This window comes from Salmo trutta, chromosome 24 (genome assembly GCF_901001165.1).
Source record: "Salmo trutta chromosome 24, fSalTru1.1, whole genome shotgun sequence".
Lineage (NCBI taxonomy): Eukaryota > Metazoa > Chordata > Actinopteri > Salmoniformes > Salmonidae > Salmo > Salmo trutta.
The window spans coordinates 40,096,113-40,113,228 of NC_042980.1; the positions used below are offsets into that span (position 1 = coordinate 40,096,113).

The following is a 17,116-nucleotide window of genomic DNA, read 5'->3' on the forward strand; positions in this document are numbered from 1 at the left end:
GGTGAGAAAACATAAAAAAAGGGAAAAACAAAAAGGGAATCGGTGGTAGCTAATAGGCCGGTGACGACGACCGCCGAGCGCCACCCGAGCAGGAGGGGGCGCCACCGTCGGTAGGAATCGTGACAGGTGGTCAATGCCGTTTAAGATGAGAATGGACTAATTTCTATTACAGCATATTTGATGACTGTCATTCATATTCCATTCACCCAGCTCAATGTAACAGCTATAGGTTTAGGCTACTAAATGATACTCTAAGTTTCCCTGTACCTATCATGAGGTTGCTACAACCTAGCCTATGAATGAAAGTTTACAACGTAGGTTCACAGAGGTCGAGATCATTTTGTAGTAATCAAGGTGACAGACAGGAACACATTCAATACCTCCCTGCACACTCTTTCCTGCATCTAGCTGATCTAGAGTGCAATCATGTAACGGCTGTCGGGAGAGAGAGTAGACCAAGGCGCAGCGGAGTTAGTGTTCATCATGATTTTAATGGACGAAAGAACACTATACACAAAAACGAGAAAACTGACAGCCAAACAGTACTGTCAGGTGCAATACGTAACAGAAACAATTACCCACAAAACCCCAACGGAAAAACAGGCACTTATGTGTGACTCCCAATCAGCAACAACCAACAACAGCTGTGCCTGATTGGAAGCCACACGGCCAAAATCAATGAAACAGACAACATAGAAATGAACATAGAACGCCCACCCAATGTAACACCCTGGCCTAACCAAAATAAAGAACAAAAACCCCTCTCTATGGTCAGGGCGTTACAAATCATTAGTCCAACAGTTGCAAATGAGAGTTTCTATTGGACAAATTCAGGTATTTTTATCCCCTTGCTTCCATTTAGGAAATGTTTTTCCACGGAATGAATACACCCCTGATCACACAAACAGTTCACTTTCATAGCAGCCACATAAAAACAGCATGATCACTTTATATATACTGCTCAAAAAAATAAAGGGAACACTTAAACAACACATCCTAGATCTGAATGAAAGAAATAATCTTATTAAATACTTTTTTCTTTACATAGTTGAATGTGCTGACAACAAAATCACACAAAAATAATCAATGGAAATCCAATTTATCAACCCATGGAGGTCTGGATTTGGAGTCACACTCAAAATTAAAGTGGAAAACCACACTACAGGCTGATCCAACTCTGATGTAATGTCCTTAAAACAAGTCAAAATGAGGCTCAGTAGTGTGTGTGGCCTCCACGTGCCTGTATGACCTCCCTACAACGCCTGGGCATGCTCCTGATGAGGTGGCGGATGGTCTCCCGAGGGATCTCCTCCCGGACCTGGACTAAAGCTTCCGCCAACTCCTGGACAGTCTGTGGTGCAACGTGGCGTTGGTGGATGGAGCGAGACATGATGTCCCAGATGTGCTCAATTGGATTCAGGTCTGGGGAACGGGCGGGCCAGTCCATAGCATCAATACCTTCCTCTTGCAGGAACTGCTGACACACTCCAGCCACATGAGGTCTAGCATTGTCTTGCATTAGGAGGAACCCAGGGCCAACTGCACCAGCATATGGTCTCACAAGGGGTCTGAGGATCTCATCTCGGTACCTAATGGCAGTCAGGCTACCTCTGGCGAGCACATGGAGGGCTGTGCGGCCCCCCAAAGAAATGCCACCCCACACCATGACTGACCCACCGCCAAACCGGTCATGCTGGAGGATGTTGCAGGCAGCAGAACGTTCTCCACGGCGTCTCCAGACTCTGTCACGTCTGTCACGTGCTGTGTGAACCTGCTTTCATCTGTGAAGAGCACAGGGCGCCAGTGGCGAATTTGCCAATCTTGGTGTTCTCTGGCAAATGCCAAACGTCCTGCACGGTGTTGGGCTGTAAGCACAACCCCCACCTGTGGACGTCGGGCCCTCATACCACCCTCATGGAGTCTGTTTCTGACCGTTTGAGCAGACACATGCACATTTGTGGCCTGCTGGAGGTCATTTTGCAGGGCTCTGGCAGTGCTCCTCCTGCTCCTCCTTGCACAAAGGCGGAGGTAGTGGTCCTGCTGCTGGGTTGTTGCTTTCCTACGGCCTCCTCCACGTCTCCTGATGTACTGGTCTGTCTCCTGGTAGCGCCTCCATGCTCTGGAAACTACGCTGACAGACACAGCAAACCTTCTTGCCACAGCTCGCATTGATGTGCCATCCTGGATGAGCTGCACTACCTGAGCCACTTGTGTGAGTTGTAGACTCCGTCTCATGCTACCACTAGAGTGAAAGCACCGCCAGCATTCAAAAGTGACCAAAACATCAGCCAGGATACATAGGAACTGAGAAGTGGTCTGTGGTCCCCACCTGCAGAACCACTCCTTTATTGGGGGTGTCTTGCTAATTGCCTATAATTTCCACCTGTTGTCTATTCCATTTGCACAACAGCATGTGAAATTTATTGTCAATCAGTGTTGCTTCCTAAGTGGACAGTTTGATTTCACAGAAGTGTGATTGACTTGGAGTTACATTGTGTTGTTTAAGTGTTCCCTTTATTTTTTGAGCAGTGTATATAATTCCTTCTCCCTACTATTTACTCGCTCAACTCTTCTCAGCCTTCGCTTGTGGACTTCAGTGCACAACACATCAGCTGTCTGTGAAAAGCCCCAAAAAACTTTCCAAGTCAAACCTTCATACCATGACCGCTAACAGCTACACACAGCCTACATCATTGTCACGTCATAGACAACATACTAGCGTGTTAGTAAACCCGCTACAATCATGCAGTACAGTGTACAGTCAGAAAACAGTTTAGCAGTTACACCGCCGGGCCCCGGTGGCAATAAATTAATAAAACCAAAAGCTTACCTTGACTTGGAAGAGATCCACTGTTGGATAGCCATAGCCTGCTAGCTAACATAGCATCCCTCTCTGTTTGAGCCAGGTGTTTCAGTAGGCTAAATGCATTTTTTGGGGGGGGGCTCCACTTTAAACCTGCTTTATCCTGGCTATTTACAGCAGATTAGTGCTGTAATTCACAACATCTCTTCCATGGCTCAGACTCATAAACTATTCCAGTGGGCCACAGCAGAGTGTGTGTGTGTGTGTGTGTGTGTGTGTGTGTGGGTGTGTGTGTGCGTGTACGTGTGTGTGACTGTAGCTGATTTTCAGAGCTTGACGTGTTTTTGTGTCACGGACCCCCCTGTGTCATTAAACTGTGTCATTAAGCACACCTGGTTCCAATTCTTCACTGATTGTGTTTGTATAAATGTGCCCTTTGTAGCTTATTGTTCCCGTGTCCGTTGGTGGTGTGAGTACCTATGCGTTGTCTCAGCCTGTGCTGCGTGTTATTGTTCCCGTGTCCGTTGGTCGTGCGAGTACCTATGCGTTGTCTCAGCCTGTGCTGCGTGTTTTGTGCATTGCGTATTACGGGTCCCGTGTCGTTATACGAGGTTTACCCTCGCTCTTTTGTTTGGGTACATCCCAGTGTTTTGTATACGTGTTTGTTTTGGGTGTATTAAAAACTCAGATTATGTATTCCTGCGCCTGTCTCCAAATCCTTTACACTAGCGTGACATTTTGTCTATATCCAGACACCAGGAACCATTGTTTCCCATTACAAGATAGTTATCAGTAGACACACAACATCCCACTCAGTCATAAATAACACTAACAAGACTATTAGGAAGCTTCTATGGCCACTAACACATTCTACCAGTTAACATTGTGTATACAGTAGGAAAAGCCACAGTCTATCTATTAATCGCTCTGCTAGTGCTGCCGCTTTCATCCCTCCATCCTTCCATCGTTCTCTCCATTCATATGGAGAATGTGACATTTCCTCCATATTGAGCTATTAGCCTTCACAGATAAGATCCAACTAACTTCAATTCCCACGGTGTGTGTGTTTATCAGCGTGTCGACAGGACAAACACACAGGCTGCCATTACTACCACTGACCCTCTTGGAGCCTACTGGGGTGAATAGATCATTGTTGGAAGCAGCAAACATTCACTTCTCTCTGTTGCTACAGTACGAAGAGTTGAGTTTTGCTATCATTCAATCAAATGTATTCATAAAGGCCTTTTTATATCAGCCGATGTCCCAAAGTGTTATACAGAAACCCAGGCTAAAACCCCAAACAGCAAGCAATGCAAATGTAGAAGCACAGTGGCTAGGAAATTGTATTTCATGTCCAGCTTTTGCCAATAAGTGTGTGTGTGTCTTAACAGAGGTACAGTGCCTTTGGGAAGAATTCAGAGCCCTTGACTTTTTCCACATTTTGTTATGCTACAACTTTATTCTAAAATGTATTAACATTTTTTTTCCCTCCTCATCAATCTACACACAGTACCCCTCAATGACAAAGCAAAAACAGATTTTTAGAAATTGTTGCAAATTAAAAATAAATAACAATTTCTAAAAATCTGTTTTTGCTTTGTCATTGAGTGGTATTGTGTGTGTGTAGATTGATGAGGAGGGAAAAAAAACAATTTAATACATTTTAGTATTCAGACCCTTTACTCAGTACCTTGTTGAAGCACCTTTGGTAGTGATTTACGGCCTCGAGTCTTCTTGGGTATGACGCTACACGCTTGGCACACCTGTATTTGGGGAGTTTCTCCCATTCTTTTCTTCAGATTCTCTCAAACTCTGTCAGGTTGGATGGGAGCGTTGCTGCACAGCTATTTTCAGGTCTATCCAGAGATGTTCGATCAGGTTTACATCCGGACTCTGGCTTGGCCACTCAAGGACTTTCAGAGATTGTCCCGAAGCCACTCCTGCATTGTCTTGGCTGTGTGCTTAGGGTCATTGTCCTGTTGGAAGGTGAACCTTCCCCCCAGTCTGAGTTCCTGAGCGTTGTGGAGAAGGTTTTCATCAAGGATCGTACTTTGTTACCATTCATCTTTGCCTCGATCCTGACTAGTCTCCCAGTCCCTGCCGCTGAAAAACATCCCCACAGCAAGATACTGCCACCACCATTCCTCACCGTAGGTATGGTGCCAGGTTTCCTCCAGAAGTGACGCTTGGGATTTAGGCCAAAGAGTTAAATCTTGATTTCATCAGATCAGAGAATCTTGTTTCTCGTGGTCTGAGAGTCTTTAGGTGCCTTTGGCAAACTCCAAGCTGGCTGTCATGTGCCTTTTACTGAGGAGTGGCTTCCATCGGACCACTCTACCATAAAGGTCTGATTGGTGGAGTGCTGCAGAGATAGTTGTCCTTCGGGAAGGTTCTCCCATCTCTGCAGAGGAACTCTAGAGCTCTGTCAAAGTGACCATCGGGATCTTGGTCACCTCCCTGACCAAGGCCCTTCTCCCCCGATTGCTCCGTTTGGCCGGGCGGCCAGCTCTAGAAAGAGTCTTGGTGTGTCCACTCTTTCCATTTAAGAATTATAGAGGCGACTATGTTCTTGGTGACCTTCAATGTTGCAGAAATGTTTTGGTAACTTTCCCCAAATATGTGCCTCGGCACAATCCTGTCTCCGAGCTCTACGGACAATTCCTTCGACCGCATGGCTTGGTTTTTGCTCTGACATGCACTGTCAACTGTGGGACCTTATATAGACAGGTGTGTGCCTTTCCAAATCATGCCCAATCAATTGAATTTACCACAGGTGGACTCCAATCAAGTTGTAGAAACATCTCAATGATGATAAATGGAAACTGAATACTTATGTAAATAAGATATTTATTTTGTACATTTTGTATACATTTGTAAAAATGCCTACAAACCTGTTTTCACTTTCATTATGAGGTATTGTGTGTGGATGGCTGAGGATTGTTTAAAAAAAATAATAATTTAGAATAAGGCTGCAACGTAACAAAATGTGGAAAAAGTCAAGGGGTCTGAATACTTTCCAAAGGCACTGTATTTTACCTGCCAGTGCATTGCTGATCCAGTAAAAACTGTAGTCTGTCTCAGTGGCCCACCGCCCACAGTGCTGACCACGCATAGCAAGGTGAAGGCTTTGTTGTGTGTGTGTTTTTTGTGTTTGGCCTTTGTTATGAGATAATCACACACACACACACACACCCACACACACACACACACACACACACACACACACACACACACACACACACACACCCACACACACACCCACACACACACACAGTATTTGAAGGGAAAGATGTAACAGTGCCATGGGACAATGCACATGGCTTCTGCATTACTCTACAACAAATAGCCTAAAGTAAACAGACACAGGTGCTCGGACCAAGTTAGTGTTTGATTTTAACGGTATTCTTTAAAATTCCACAATAAATATACAATGAGGCATCGTTCCATCAACACCGTCTATCTGAAAACGGCTAGCTATTTACATGTGTACAGTACATCTCCTAGTTTTAGTAGTCTGTAATCTAGTCCATTACCACAAGGTAATCAATCAAACATTCCAAACTGCATTATCATTTCTGTGTCCTGAAACTAGAATGAAAACATCAACATTCCGAACGCCCCCCCCCCCCCCCCCCCCCCCATTTTATGTAATCAGGCATGTGACAGTCTGTGGTTACAATCTATCATACACACACACACACACACACACACACACACACACACACACACACAAACAGCGTGGCGAGAAGAAGGGGTTATTATGAATAATACTAATAGAGATGTTCTGTGATTTATACTGATGTTTATACTTCTAAGAGATTCAAATGAATTCAAAAGACCTTGACTTTCACGCACTGACACACACAAGTTGCTCCATATTCAACAAGGACAGCGTCGCCATATTACCTGTGAACAACACCAGCATTAACTCACTTCAACTCACTGTCTCTGACAACTCTGTCAACAATGACTACACTACTCAATAGTTACTGCAATCAATCTCTTGAGTTGTCAGAGTTAAAATGGCTGACGTTGACTAGTGGTTCTGGAGCAATATAGAGTAAAGATTGAAAGGTTATTGTTATCTATCCATTACCAGGGCAACAACAACAACAGCTCACAGGAGAAGTAAAAGAAAAACTGTTTTAGCAGCTTCATCTCAACCTTGCTAAAACCATGGGCAACGTCTTTAACTTGTTACCCAGAGTGTGAGCTAGCGATCTGTTTTCTCACAGTTTCCACTCTGTACAACTAACACAAGCTGTGTGGTTTACGCTTTACAAAAAAGCCTGCTAACACTAAGGCTCTCTATTTCTGTTATAACATGAATACTCTCACAGAAGATCATCATGAAACTCTAAATATAAGCTCTACAGTTGATTTGGTTTAGGTAAATATATGCTTTAGCGCTGCTGGAGTGGTGTTGGACATCCCAGACACAGACAGAGGAGGAAACGCTGAGAAGAGGAGCAGCACAACTCTTCACGTTCACACTTGTGAGCTATGGGTTAAGGCTCCAGAGTAGTGCAGCGGTCTAAGGTGCTGCATCTCTGTCCTAGAGGCGTCGCTACAGACTCTGGTTCGATCCAGGGCTGTATCACAACCGGCCGTGATTGGGAGTCCCATAGGGCGGCGCACAATTGGCCCAGCGCTGTCCGGGTTAGAGGAGGGTTTGGCTGGGGTAGGCTGTCTTTGCAAAATAATAATTAACTGACTTGCCTAGTTAAATAAAAGTTAAATAAAAATAATCCCTGCTGTCTGTCTGCATGCTGTGTTGCTTGTCCTATGTTGCTCAGTCTGTCTGTGTTGCTCTGCATGTGCTCACTGCTCATTGTTTGTCTGCATTGTTATTGGAATTGTTTTTAATAACCTGCCCAGGGACTGCGGTTGAAAATTAACGTTGATTAATGTTTCACTCTCCCTGTAAAAATAAACTCAAACTCACTTAGAAACGTTTCAGAAAGACAGCCAGATTGAAAAACACGTCTGGGTCAAGAGAGAATTGAGGAGGGGACTGAGCACAGTAAAATCACAGCTAGGTTCCAACTCCAAGTAAACTCTGTTTCCGGGAGACACGTGCACAAACACACACACTATCAAACGGAGACTAGGGCCTACCTTCACGTCTCGATGGATGACGTTGTTGTCATGACAATATCGCAGTGCCTCTAAGATCTGTCTCATGTAGTGACTGGAGCAGGAGAAAGGAAGGCAGAAATAAAACACCATGACTATTGATTCTAACAATATTGTTGTAATAGCGGCAAGTGGTTATTTCTGTCCATGGTGTTTTGGTGTTCTTCTCTGAATTTATTTTTCACTAGTTGTGTTAAATTAAGTTTTGAAAGGCTGAATGCCACATCGAAGTGCAGCCTTGGAGAAAAGTGAAGCCATCAGATTGAATCGAACTCAATGCAACAAGAGGAACTATTTCAAATGGAGCATCATGGGAAGTGGACTTGGTCTTACCTGGCCACCGCCTCACTGTAGACGAAGCCAGCGTCTGCCCTCTTCACAATCTCAAAACACAGGTCTGCACCATCCATACTGTAGGAGAGAGAGAGATAGATAGAGGGAGGGGGTAGAGGAAGGGAGTGGTAGAGGGTGAGTGAGTGGAAGAGGGGGAGAAAGAGAGAGAGAAGGGGAGAGAGAGGGAGCGAGAGAGAGAGAGAGAGGGTGGATAGGGAGAGGGAGTGGGAGAGGGGGGAGAAAGAGAGAGAGGTAGAGAGAGAGAGAAAAGGGGGGAGAGAGAGAGAGGAGGTAAAGAAGAGAGAGAGAGAGAGAAGGGGGAGAGAGAGAGAGGAGGTAAAGAAGAGAGAGAGAGGGGGGGGTGGATAGGGAGAGAGATACAAGAAGATAGGTCAGTTTGGTATGAAGGTCAATGTAAACATCCAAACTTCAGGAGGTAAAAAGGTTATCTTATTAAGGTTTGAAGTGTGTGCCACTACTATGGGCCTGTTTGAAAGCTGTGCATGTATGTGTCTGTCTGTCTGTCTGTGTCTGTCTGTCTGTCTGTCTGTCTGTCTGTCTGTCTGTCTGTCTGTCTGTCTGTCTGTCTGTCTGTCTGTCTGTGTGTGTTTGTATGTGTGCATGTATGTACAGTGGGGAGAACAAGTATTTGATACACTGCCGATTTTGCAGGTTTTCCTACTTACAAAGCATGTAGAGGTCTGTAATTTTTATCATAGGTACACTTCAACTGTGAGAGACGTTGTATGATTTTTAAGTAATTCATTTGCATGAGAACAGAGTAGACTAGAACAGAACACAACAGAATAGAACAGAGTAGACTAGAACACAAGAATAGAACAGAGTAGACTAGAACACAAGAATAGAACAGAGTAGACTAGAACACAACAGAATAGAACAGAGTAGACTAGAACACAACAGAATAGAACAGAGTAGACTAGAACACAAGAATAGAACAGAGTAGACTAGAACAGAACACAACAGAATAGAACAGAGTAGACTAGAACACAAGAATAGAACAGAGTAGACTAGAACACAAGAATAGAACAGAGTAGACTAGAACACAACACAACAGAATAGAACAGAGTAGACTAGAACACAACAGAATAGAACAGAGTAGACTAGAACACAAGAATAGAACAGAGTAGACTAGAACACAACAGAATAGAACAGAGTAGACTAGAACACAAGAATAGAACAGAGTAGACTAGAACACAACAGAATAGAACAGAGTAGACTAGAACACAACAGAATAGAACAGAGTAGACTAGAACAGAACACAACAGAATAGAACAGAGTAGACTAGAACAGAACACAACAGAATAGAACAGAGTAGACTAGAACAGAACACAACAGAATAGAACAGAGTAGACTAGAACACAACAGAATAGAACAGAGTAGACTAGAACACAACAGAATTGAACAGAGTAGACTAGAACACAACAGAATAGAACAGAGTAGACTAGAACACAACAGAATAGAACAGAGTAGACTAGAACACAACAGAATAGAACAGAGTAGACTAGAACACAACAGAATAGAACAGAGTAGACTAGAACACAACAGAATTGAACAGAGTAGACTAGAACACAACAGAATAGAACAGAGTAGACTAGAACACAACAGAATAGAACAGAGTAGACTAGAACACAAGAGAATAGAACAGAGTAGACTAGAACACAACAGAATTGAACAGAGTAGACTAGAACACAACAGAATTGAACAGAGTAGACTAGAACACAAGAGAATAGAACAGAGTAGACTAGAACAGAACACAACAGAATAGAACAGAGTAGACTAGAACACAACAGAATAGAACAGAGTAGACTAGAACACAAGAATAGAACAGAGTAGACTAGAACACAACAGAATAGAACAGAGTAGACTAGAACACAACAGAATAGAACAGAGTAGACTAGAACACAACAGAATAGAACAGAGTAGACTAGAACACAAGAATAGAACAGAGTAGACTAGAACACAACAGAATAGAACAGAGTAGACTTGAACACAACAGAATAGAACAGAGTAGACTAGAACACAACAGAATAGAACAGAGTAGACTAGAACACAAGAATAGAACAGAGTAGACTAGAACACAACAGAATAGAACAGAGTAGACTAGAACACAACAGAATAGAACAGAGTAGACTAGAACACAAGAATAGAACAGAGTAGACTAGAACACAACAGAATAGAACAGAGTAGACTAGAACACAAGAATAGAACAGAGTAGACTAGAACACAACAGAATAGAACAGAGTAGACTAGAACACAACAGAATAGAACAGAGTAGACTAGAACACAAGAATAGAACAGAGTAGACTAGAACACAACAGAATAGAACAGAGTAGACTAGAACACAAGAATAGAACAGAGTAGACTAGAACACAACAGAATAGAACAGAGTAGACTAGAACACAACAGAATAGAACAGAGTAGACTAGAACACAACAGAATAGAACAGAGTAGACTAGAACAGAACACTCTTCATATTCCACACTGATGGCCTTTCTTTCTGTCTGTCTGTCTGTCTGTCTGTCTGTCTGTCTGTCTGTCTGTCTGTCTGTCTGTCTGTCTGTCTGTCTGTCTGTCTGTCTGTCTGTCTGTCTGTCTGTCTGTCTCTCTATCATTTTTCAGCAGACACCGTAGGTAGGACTCACCATCTCTATCTTTACAGACCTCTTTCACTATTTCCCCCTCTTGCTCTTTCTTTCTTTCTTTCTTTCTTTCTTTCTCGATCACTTCTTCTACCTCCCTGGCTACTCTCTCGACTTCACCCTTTCAGCCTTCTGCCATTCTCCTCTCTCTCTCAGCTTTCTCTCTCCTGATACTCTTTGTCTCTCTCCTCTGATTCTCTCCATTTCTCTACTCCAGTCCTATTATCACCAGAGGTGTAGTCCTGAGAAGTAGCTTTGATCGACCTTTTAATAAACAGGCACCATTGTGAGAAGTAGCGGAGCGTCACTCGCTACTTCTCACAATGGTGCCTGTTTATTAAAAGGTCGATCAAAGCTATTCAATGGCTGCAAAGTCACCATTTTTTTATTACTATTCTACACAACAGAACCGAATGGAATAGCATGTTATTAACTGGGTGGTTTGAGCCTCGCATGCTGATTGGCTGACAGCCAAAGGTATATCAGACATTATTAACTGGGTGGTTCGAGCCCTGAATGCTGATTGGCTGAAAGCCATGGTATATCAGACCGTATACCACGGGCATGACAAAACATTTTGTTTAACTGCTCTAATTACGTTGGTAACCAGTTTATAATAGCAATAAGGCACCTCAGGGGTTGCTTCGTGCCTAAGAACAGCCCTTAGCCGTGATATATTGGCCATATACCATACCTCCTCTGGCCTTATTGCTTAACTATAACGTTACCGTAAGACCAAAAACACCACCTTATGAGATTTTAGGATGATTAGCTGAGTGGTCACACTTTCTTCTCATGGGTCAAAACTTAACAGCTTGTGCACCACGGTGCCAGTAGGCAAAATATGAGCTTTGATTGAAACAAAATACAGGTAGGCCTATGCTATTGGTTACAACCATATGCTCAGGAAAATGTAGTTAGGCCTACCTACATAATGTACATACATACTACACTGTACATACATACTACATCATTCAAGAACATCTGCATGCATATTCCCATGAATCTAATTGAGATCAAATTATTAGCACGCAGATGCAGTTTGGACGTTTCACCGGTAAAATAACAATAATTATTATTCACGATTGACAGGTGGCCTATTTTGAAATGAGGTATAATTTGGTGTTTGAAGGTATTCTGAATTTTATGCATATTCTAAAATGATACTCAATAGAATACATCTGTCGGTACAAATGATGATGTCATTTCAGAAATTATGACTTCATTGAGAAATGATGACGTCACTTTAAAAAAAATTGCTTTTGCCTCAACACGTTCAATAAGAGCTTGCTACACTGACGTCTGCATGCGGCCACAGCTGCAGCTACACTCACTCACTTTACCCATACAATACTCTGTCCTGATAACTAGCCTAGCTATGCTTGCGTTAGCGAGCAGTAGAAATCCATTACCGACGGTCACATCAATTACACCACTAGTGGTGTGACCGCTCAGCGACATGACAGACTGAACTGATGGGGATGGGAGCGACCTCAGATTATAACTGATGAGATTAAACCTCATCACATTTCAAATAAAATACTTTTTAGATGCAAAAATGCTTATATCCTATGAATATGTATGTTGCTGTGTATAATTGAGTGAGTGTGAGAGTGTGTGCACGTGCATGTGTAATAGAGAAGGAACAGAGTTGTGACTCACAACTCGAAGACCATGTAGAGCATGCCGTCAGAGCTGTATGTCTCCACCAGCTCTACGATGTGAGGGTGCTTCAGCATGTGGCAGATACTGGCCTCTCTCTTCAGATCTGTGGAGGAAAGAAAGAGAGAGAGAGAGGTTTGTGGTCAGGGGTTATAATTAATGTGGCAGAAAATGTTCTATAGAAAAGCATCAGAACTCACATAATATTAATGGGTGTGAGAGAGAGAGGTGTGACAGACACTGACGTTGGGGAAAGAGAGAGAGAACAATAAACATGCCCGCTCATTTCTATAAATATTCAAATCTGAAAAAGAAAATAAATGTGATCATGTGAGAGAGATGAGTTTTGGGGAGAGTGACTATGCGTGGAGGGGAAAATGAGATTTCTTGAACAAATCATTATTTTTGAGTCTTCAACAGGTATGCAAATGAGGGAATTGCACTGTCATCCTAAACAGGAAGGTATGAACGTATAAATCTAATAGCTATTAAGCTCCTTAAACCAAGCTGGCTCCTCAGATACCAGTTAGAATGGTCACAGCAGCCAAACAGTTGAGAACATTAAATGTGTGTACATGTGATTTTTTTCCCTTTTAAAATGTATACGAGAGACTAGAGCAGGGATTCAATCACTTGCAGATTGTGGTTTTCCAGATAACTAGTGCTTTCAGAAGTGAGTATGATTTATACAGCAGTGTGTCTGGGATGGAGTTGACACTTGATTTAGAAACTAAGTAGTGACAGTGCAACTGACTCACTGTAGAGTCTGGTGATAAGACTAGCCAACACAGGGGGAGTTAGAGGCTTTTAATTGTATTTTTATTTAATAAACTAGGCAAGTCAGTTAAGAACTAATTCTTACTTACAATGACAGCCTAGGAATCATGGGTTAACTGTCTTCTTCAGGGGCAGAATGACAGATTTTTACCTTGTCAACTCGGGGATTTGATCTAGCAACCTTTCGGTTACTGGCCCAATGCTCTAACCACTAGGTTACCTGCTGCCCCTCAGGGGAACGTGAAGCGTAATCTAAACTGGGAATGTGTGTAACTCCTCTCTCCACTCCTTCCCTCTGTACAACGTGAGGTCCTACCATGCCATCTTCCTCCCCTCTCCCTCTGTACTACCTCTGTCCCTACCTACCCCCCCTCCTTCTCTCTGTCCCTACCTCACCCTCCCTGTCTCTGTCCCCACCTCCCCACTCTCTCTCGCTGTCCCTCTCTCTACTGTCCTGCGTTTAAATGTATGACCCATTTGCCAAACAGACCAAAATAAATACCTCCAGCCTTTTATATCAAGTAGATTACTCACTGCACTATACTACTGAGAGAGAGAGAGAGAGACACAGAGAGAGAGAGCAAGAGACAGAAAAATAAGGAACAGCCCGTCAGAAATCAGCTCAATGTAATTCAAGAATCTATAGAATCTAACCACTTCTGGGAAAATTGGAAAACTCTAAACAAACAACAACACAAAGAGTTATCTATCCAAAATGGAGATGTATGGGTAAACCAGTTCTCCAATCTTTTTGGCCTTATAACAAAGAACAAACAGCAAAAATATATACATGATCAAATACAAATCTTAGAATCAACTATTAAAGACTACCTGAACACACTGGATTCTCCAATTACATTGAATGAACTACAGGACAAAATAAAAACCCTCCAACCCAAAAAGGCCTGTGTGGTTGACGGTATCCTAAATTAAATGATAAAATATACAGACCACAAATTTCAATTGGCTATACTTAAACTCTGTAACATCATCCTCAGCTCTGGCATCTTCCCCAATATTTGGAACCAAGGAGTGATCACCACAATCCACAAAAGTGGAGACAAATTTGACCCAAATAACTACCGGGGATATGCGTCAACAGCAACCAACAGAAAATCTTCTGCACTTTCATTAACAGCAGACTCATACATTTCCTCAGTGAAAACAATGTACTGAGCAAATGTCAAATTGGCTTTTTAACAAATTGCCGTATGACAGACCACGTATTCATCCTGCATACCCTAATTGACAAACAAACAAACCAAAACAAAGGCAAAGTGTTCTCATGCTTTGTTGATTTCAAAAAAGCTTTTGACTCAATTTGGCATGAGGGTTTGCTATACAAATAGATGGTAAGTGGTATTGGGGGAAAAACATACAACATTATAAAATCCATTTACACAAACAACAAGTGTGCGGTTAAAACTGGCAAAAAAGCACACATTTCCTTCCACAGGGCTGGAGGATGAGACAAGGATACAGCTTAAGCCCCATCCTTTTCAACATATATATCTACAGCATTATCTTCTCATTCTTCAAGCAGTGGAATGTTAGACATAGTTATTCTACAGATATACACACTCACACACCAACAAGCCCTGAAAGATCAGCCACTACAATATACTCCTATCCCTTCTTCTCCCCTCCCCTCTCTTCTCCTCTTTCCTCTCTCATCTCCACTCCTTCCCTCTACCCTTCTGTCTTCCCCTCTCCTCCGCTCTCCTCATCCATCCATCCGTTACAGCAGCAGGCACTTTCCTTGATATTCTCCTCCAGGCAACAGCTATTCTGGGAGGGAATATTGCCGCATGCCACACACACACACACACACACACACACACACACACACACACACACACACACGCATGTCGCACACACACACACACACACACACACACACACACACACACACACACACACACACACACACACACACACACACACACACACACACGCATGTCGCACACACGCACACACAAACACACACACGCATGTCGCACACACACCCACACCCACATGCCGCACACACTCACACACACACACACACACACACACACACACACACACACACACACACACACACACACACACACACACACGCATGTCGCACACACACACACACACACACACACGCACACACGCACACACGCATGTCGCACACACGCACACACAAACACACACACGCATGTCGCACACACACCCACACCCACATGCCGCACACACTCACACACACACACACACACACACACACACACATGCCGCACACACACGCACACACATACACGTGTATAATATGCATAACCTTTGGGCTTTAAGAACACAATCCAGGAAAAAGTCTCCCTCTGAACTGCATGTACTTTTAATATCCTTCTCTGTAATGTAACACACATAAAAATAACTACACAGGTACACTTTTAAGACTGCAATACACGTTTTTACGCATAGCTGTATGGATTTCCTACACACACACACACACACACACACACACACACGTTGTATGTTATTTCCTGTCTCTGGGGACTGAGAACACTTATTCCAGAAGTCTGCCCTCCTGAGTCATCACAACATTCCGGAAACACTCTTCATCCCATGTAGCCCTGGCTTAGCCCACAGTATTCCCATCCATCTCCCAGAGCAGGACAGGGACGTGTGAGAGAGGAAGACAGTCTCTCGTATCTCTCCTTTCACATTGCCTCTTTCTGTCATTCTTTCTCCTGGAACTCTGACATTGCCACTGCTGATGAATGTGAAATGTCCTCCAGTTGCTTCAAAATGGATTGCAGGCTGTGTGTACCAGTGTAGTTATTTTTATGTGTGCTACATTACAGAGAAGGATATTAAAAGTGTACCAGTGTAGTTATTTTTATGTGTGTTACATTACAGAGAAGGATATTAAGGGCAGACAAGCAGGAGGGCAAAGTATAAGGTGCATTAAATTGTGTTATATTCTCCTACATTCCTTTCACATTTCCACAAACTTCAAAGTGTTTCCTTTCAAATGGTATCAAGAATATGCATATCCTTGGTTCAGGGCTTTTGGTTAAGGATCCGCCCCTTTTTTTCAATTTTCAGCAAAAATGACATACACAAATCTAACTGCCTGTAGCTCAGGCCCTGAAGCAAGGATATGCATATTCCTGGTACCATTTGAAAAGAAACACTTTGAGGTTTGTGGAAATGTGAAAGAAAGAAATGTAGGAAAATATAACACAATATATCTGGTAAAAGATAATACAAAGAAAAAAACAACTGTTCTTTTGTATTTTTTTTGTACTATCATCTTTGAAAGGCCATAATGTATTATTCCAGCCCAGGTACAATTTAGATTTTGGCCACTAGATGGCAGCAGTGTATGTGCAACGTTTTAGACTGATCCAATGAACCATTGAATTTCTGTTCAAAATGTTGTATCAAGATTGCCCAAATGAGCCTAATTTGTTTATTAATAACTTTTCATGTTCAAAATTATGCACTCTCCTCACTGTAATAGCTATGGTATATTGGACAGTGCAGTTAGATTAACAAGAATCTAAGCTTTCTGACAATATCAGACATGTCTACGTCCTGGGAAATATTCTTGTTACTTACAACCTCATGCTAATCGCATTAGCCTACGTAAGCTCAACCGTCCAGTGGAAGGGACATCGATCCAAAAGTAGGGATAGCCCCCTTTTTTTTTGGATTTTTGCCTAAATGACATACCAAAATCTAACTGCTTGTAGCTCAAGCCCTGAAGCAAGGATAT

The 17,116-nt window shown here is 42.8% G+C and overlaps 1 protein-coding gene across 8 annotated transcripts in view; it reads right to left on the reverse strand.

Moving 5' to 3' along the window:
* LOC115161305 (peripheral plasma membrane protein CASK-like) overlaps positions 1–17,116 on the reverse strand; it is a 224,508-nt gene that overhangs the window by 111,139 nt on the left and 96,253 nt on the right. For all 8 annotated transcript variants that reach the window (XM_029712184.1, XM_029712182.1, XM_029712186.1 and 5 more), the window contains exons 3-5: positions 12,595–12,700; positions 8,273–8,350; positions 7,922–7,994 (exon numbers count right to left, since the gene is read on the reverse strand). In XM_029712184.1, coding sequence (XP_029568044.1) covers positions 7,922–7,994; positions 8,273–8,350; positions 12,595–12,700 — 257 coding nt within the window. The remainder of the gene's footprint in view (positions 1–7,921; positions 7,995–8,272; positions 8,351–12,594; positions 12,701–17,116) is intronic.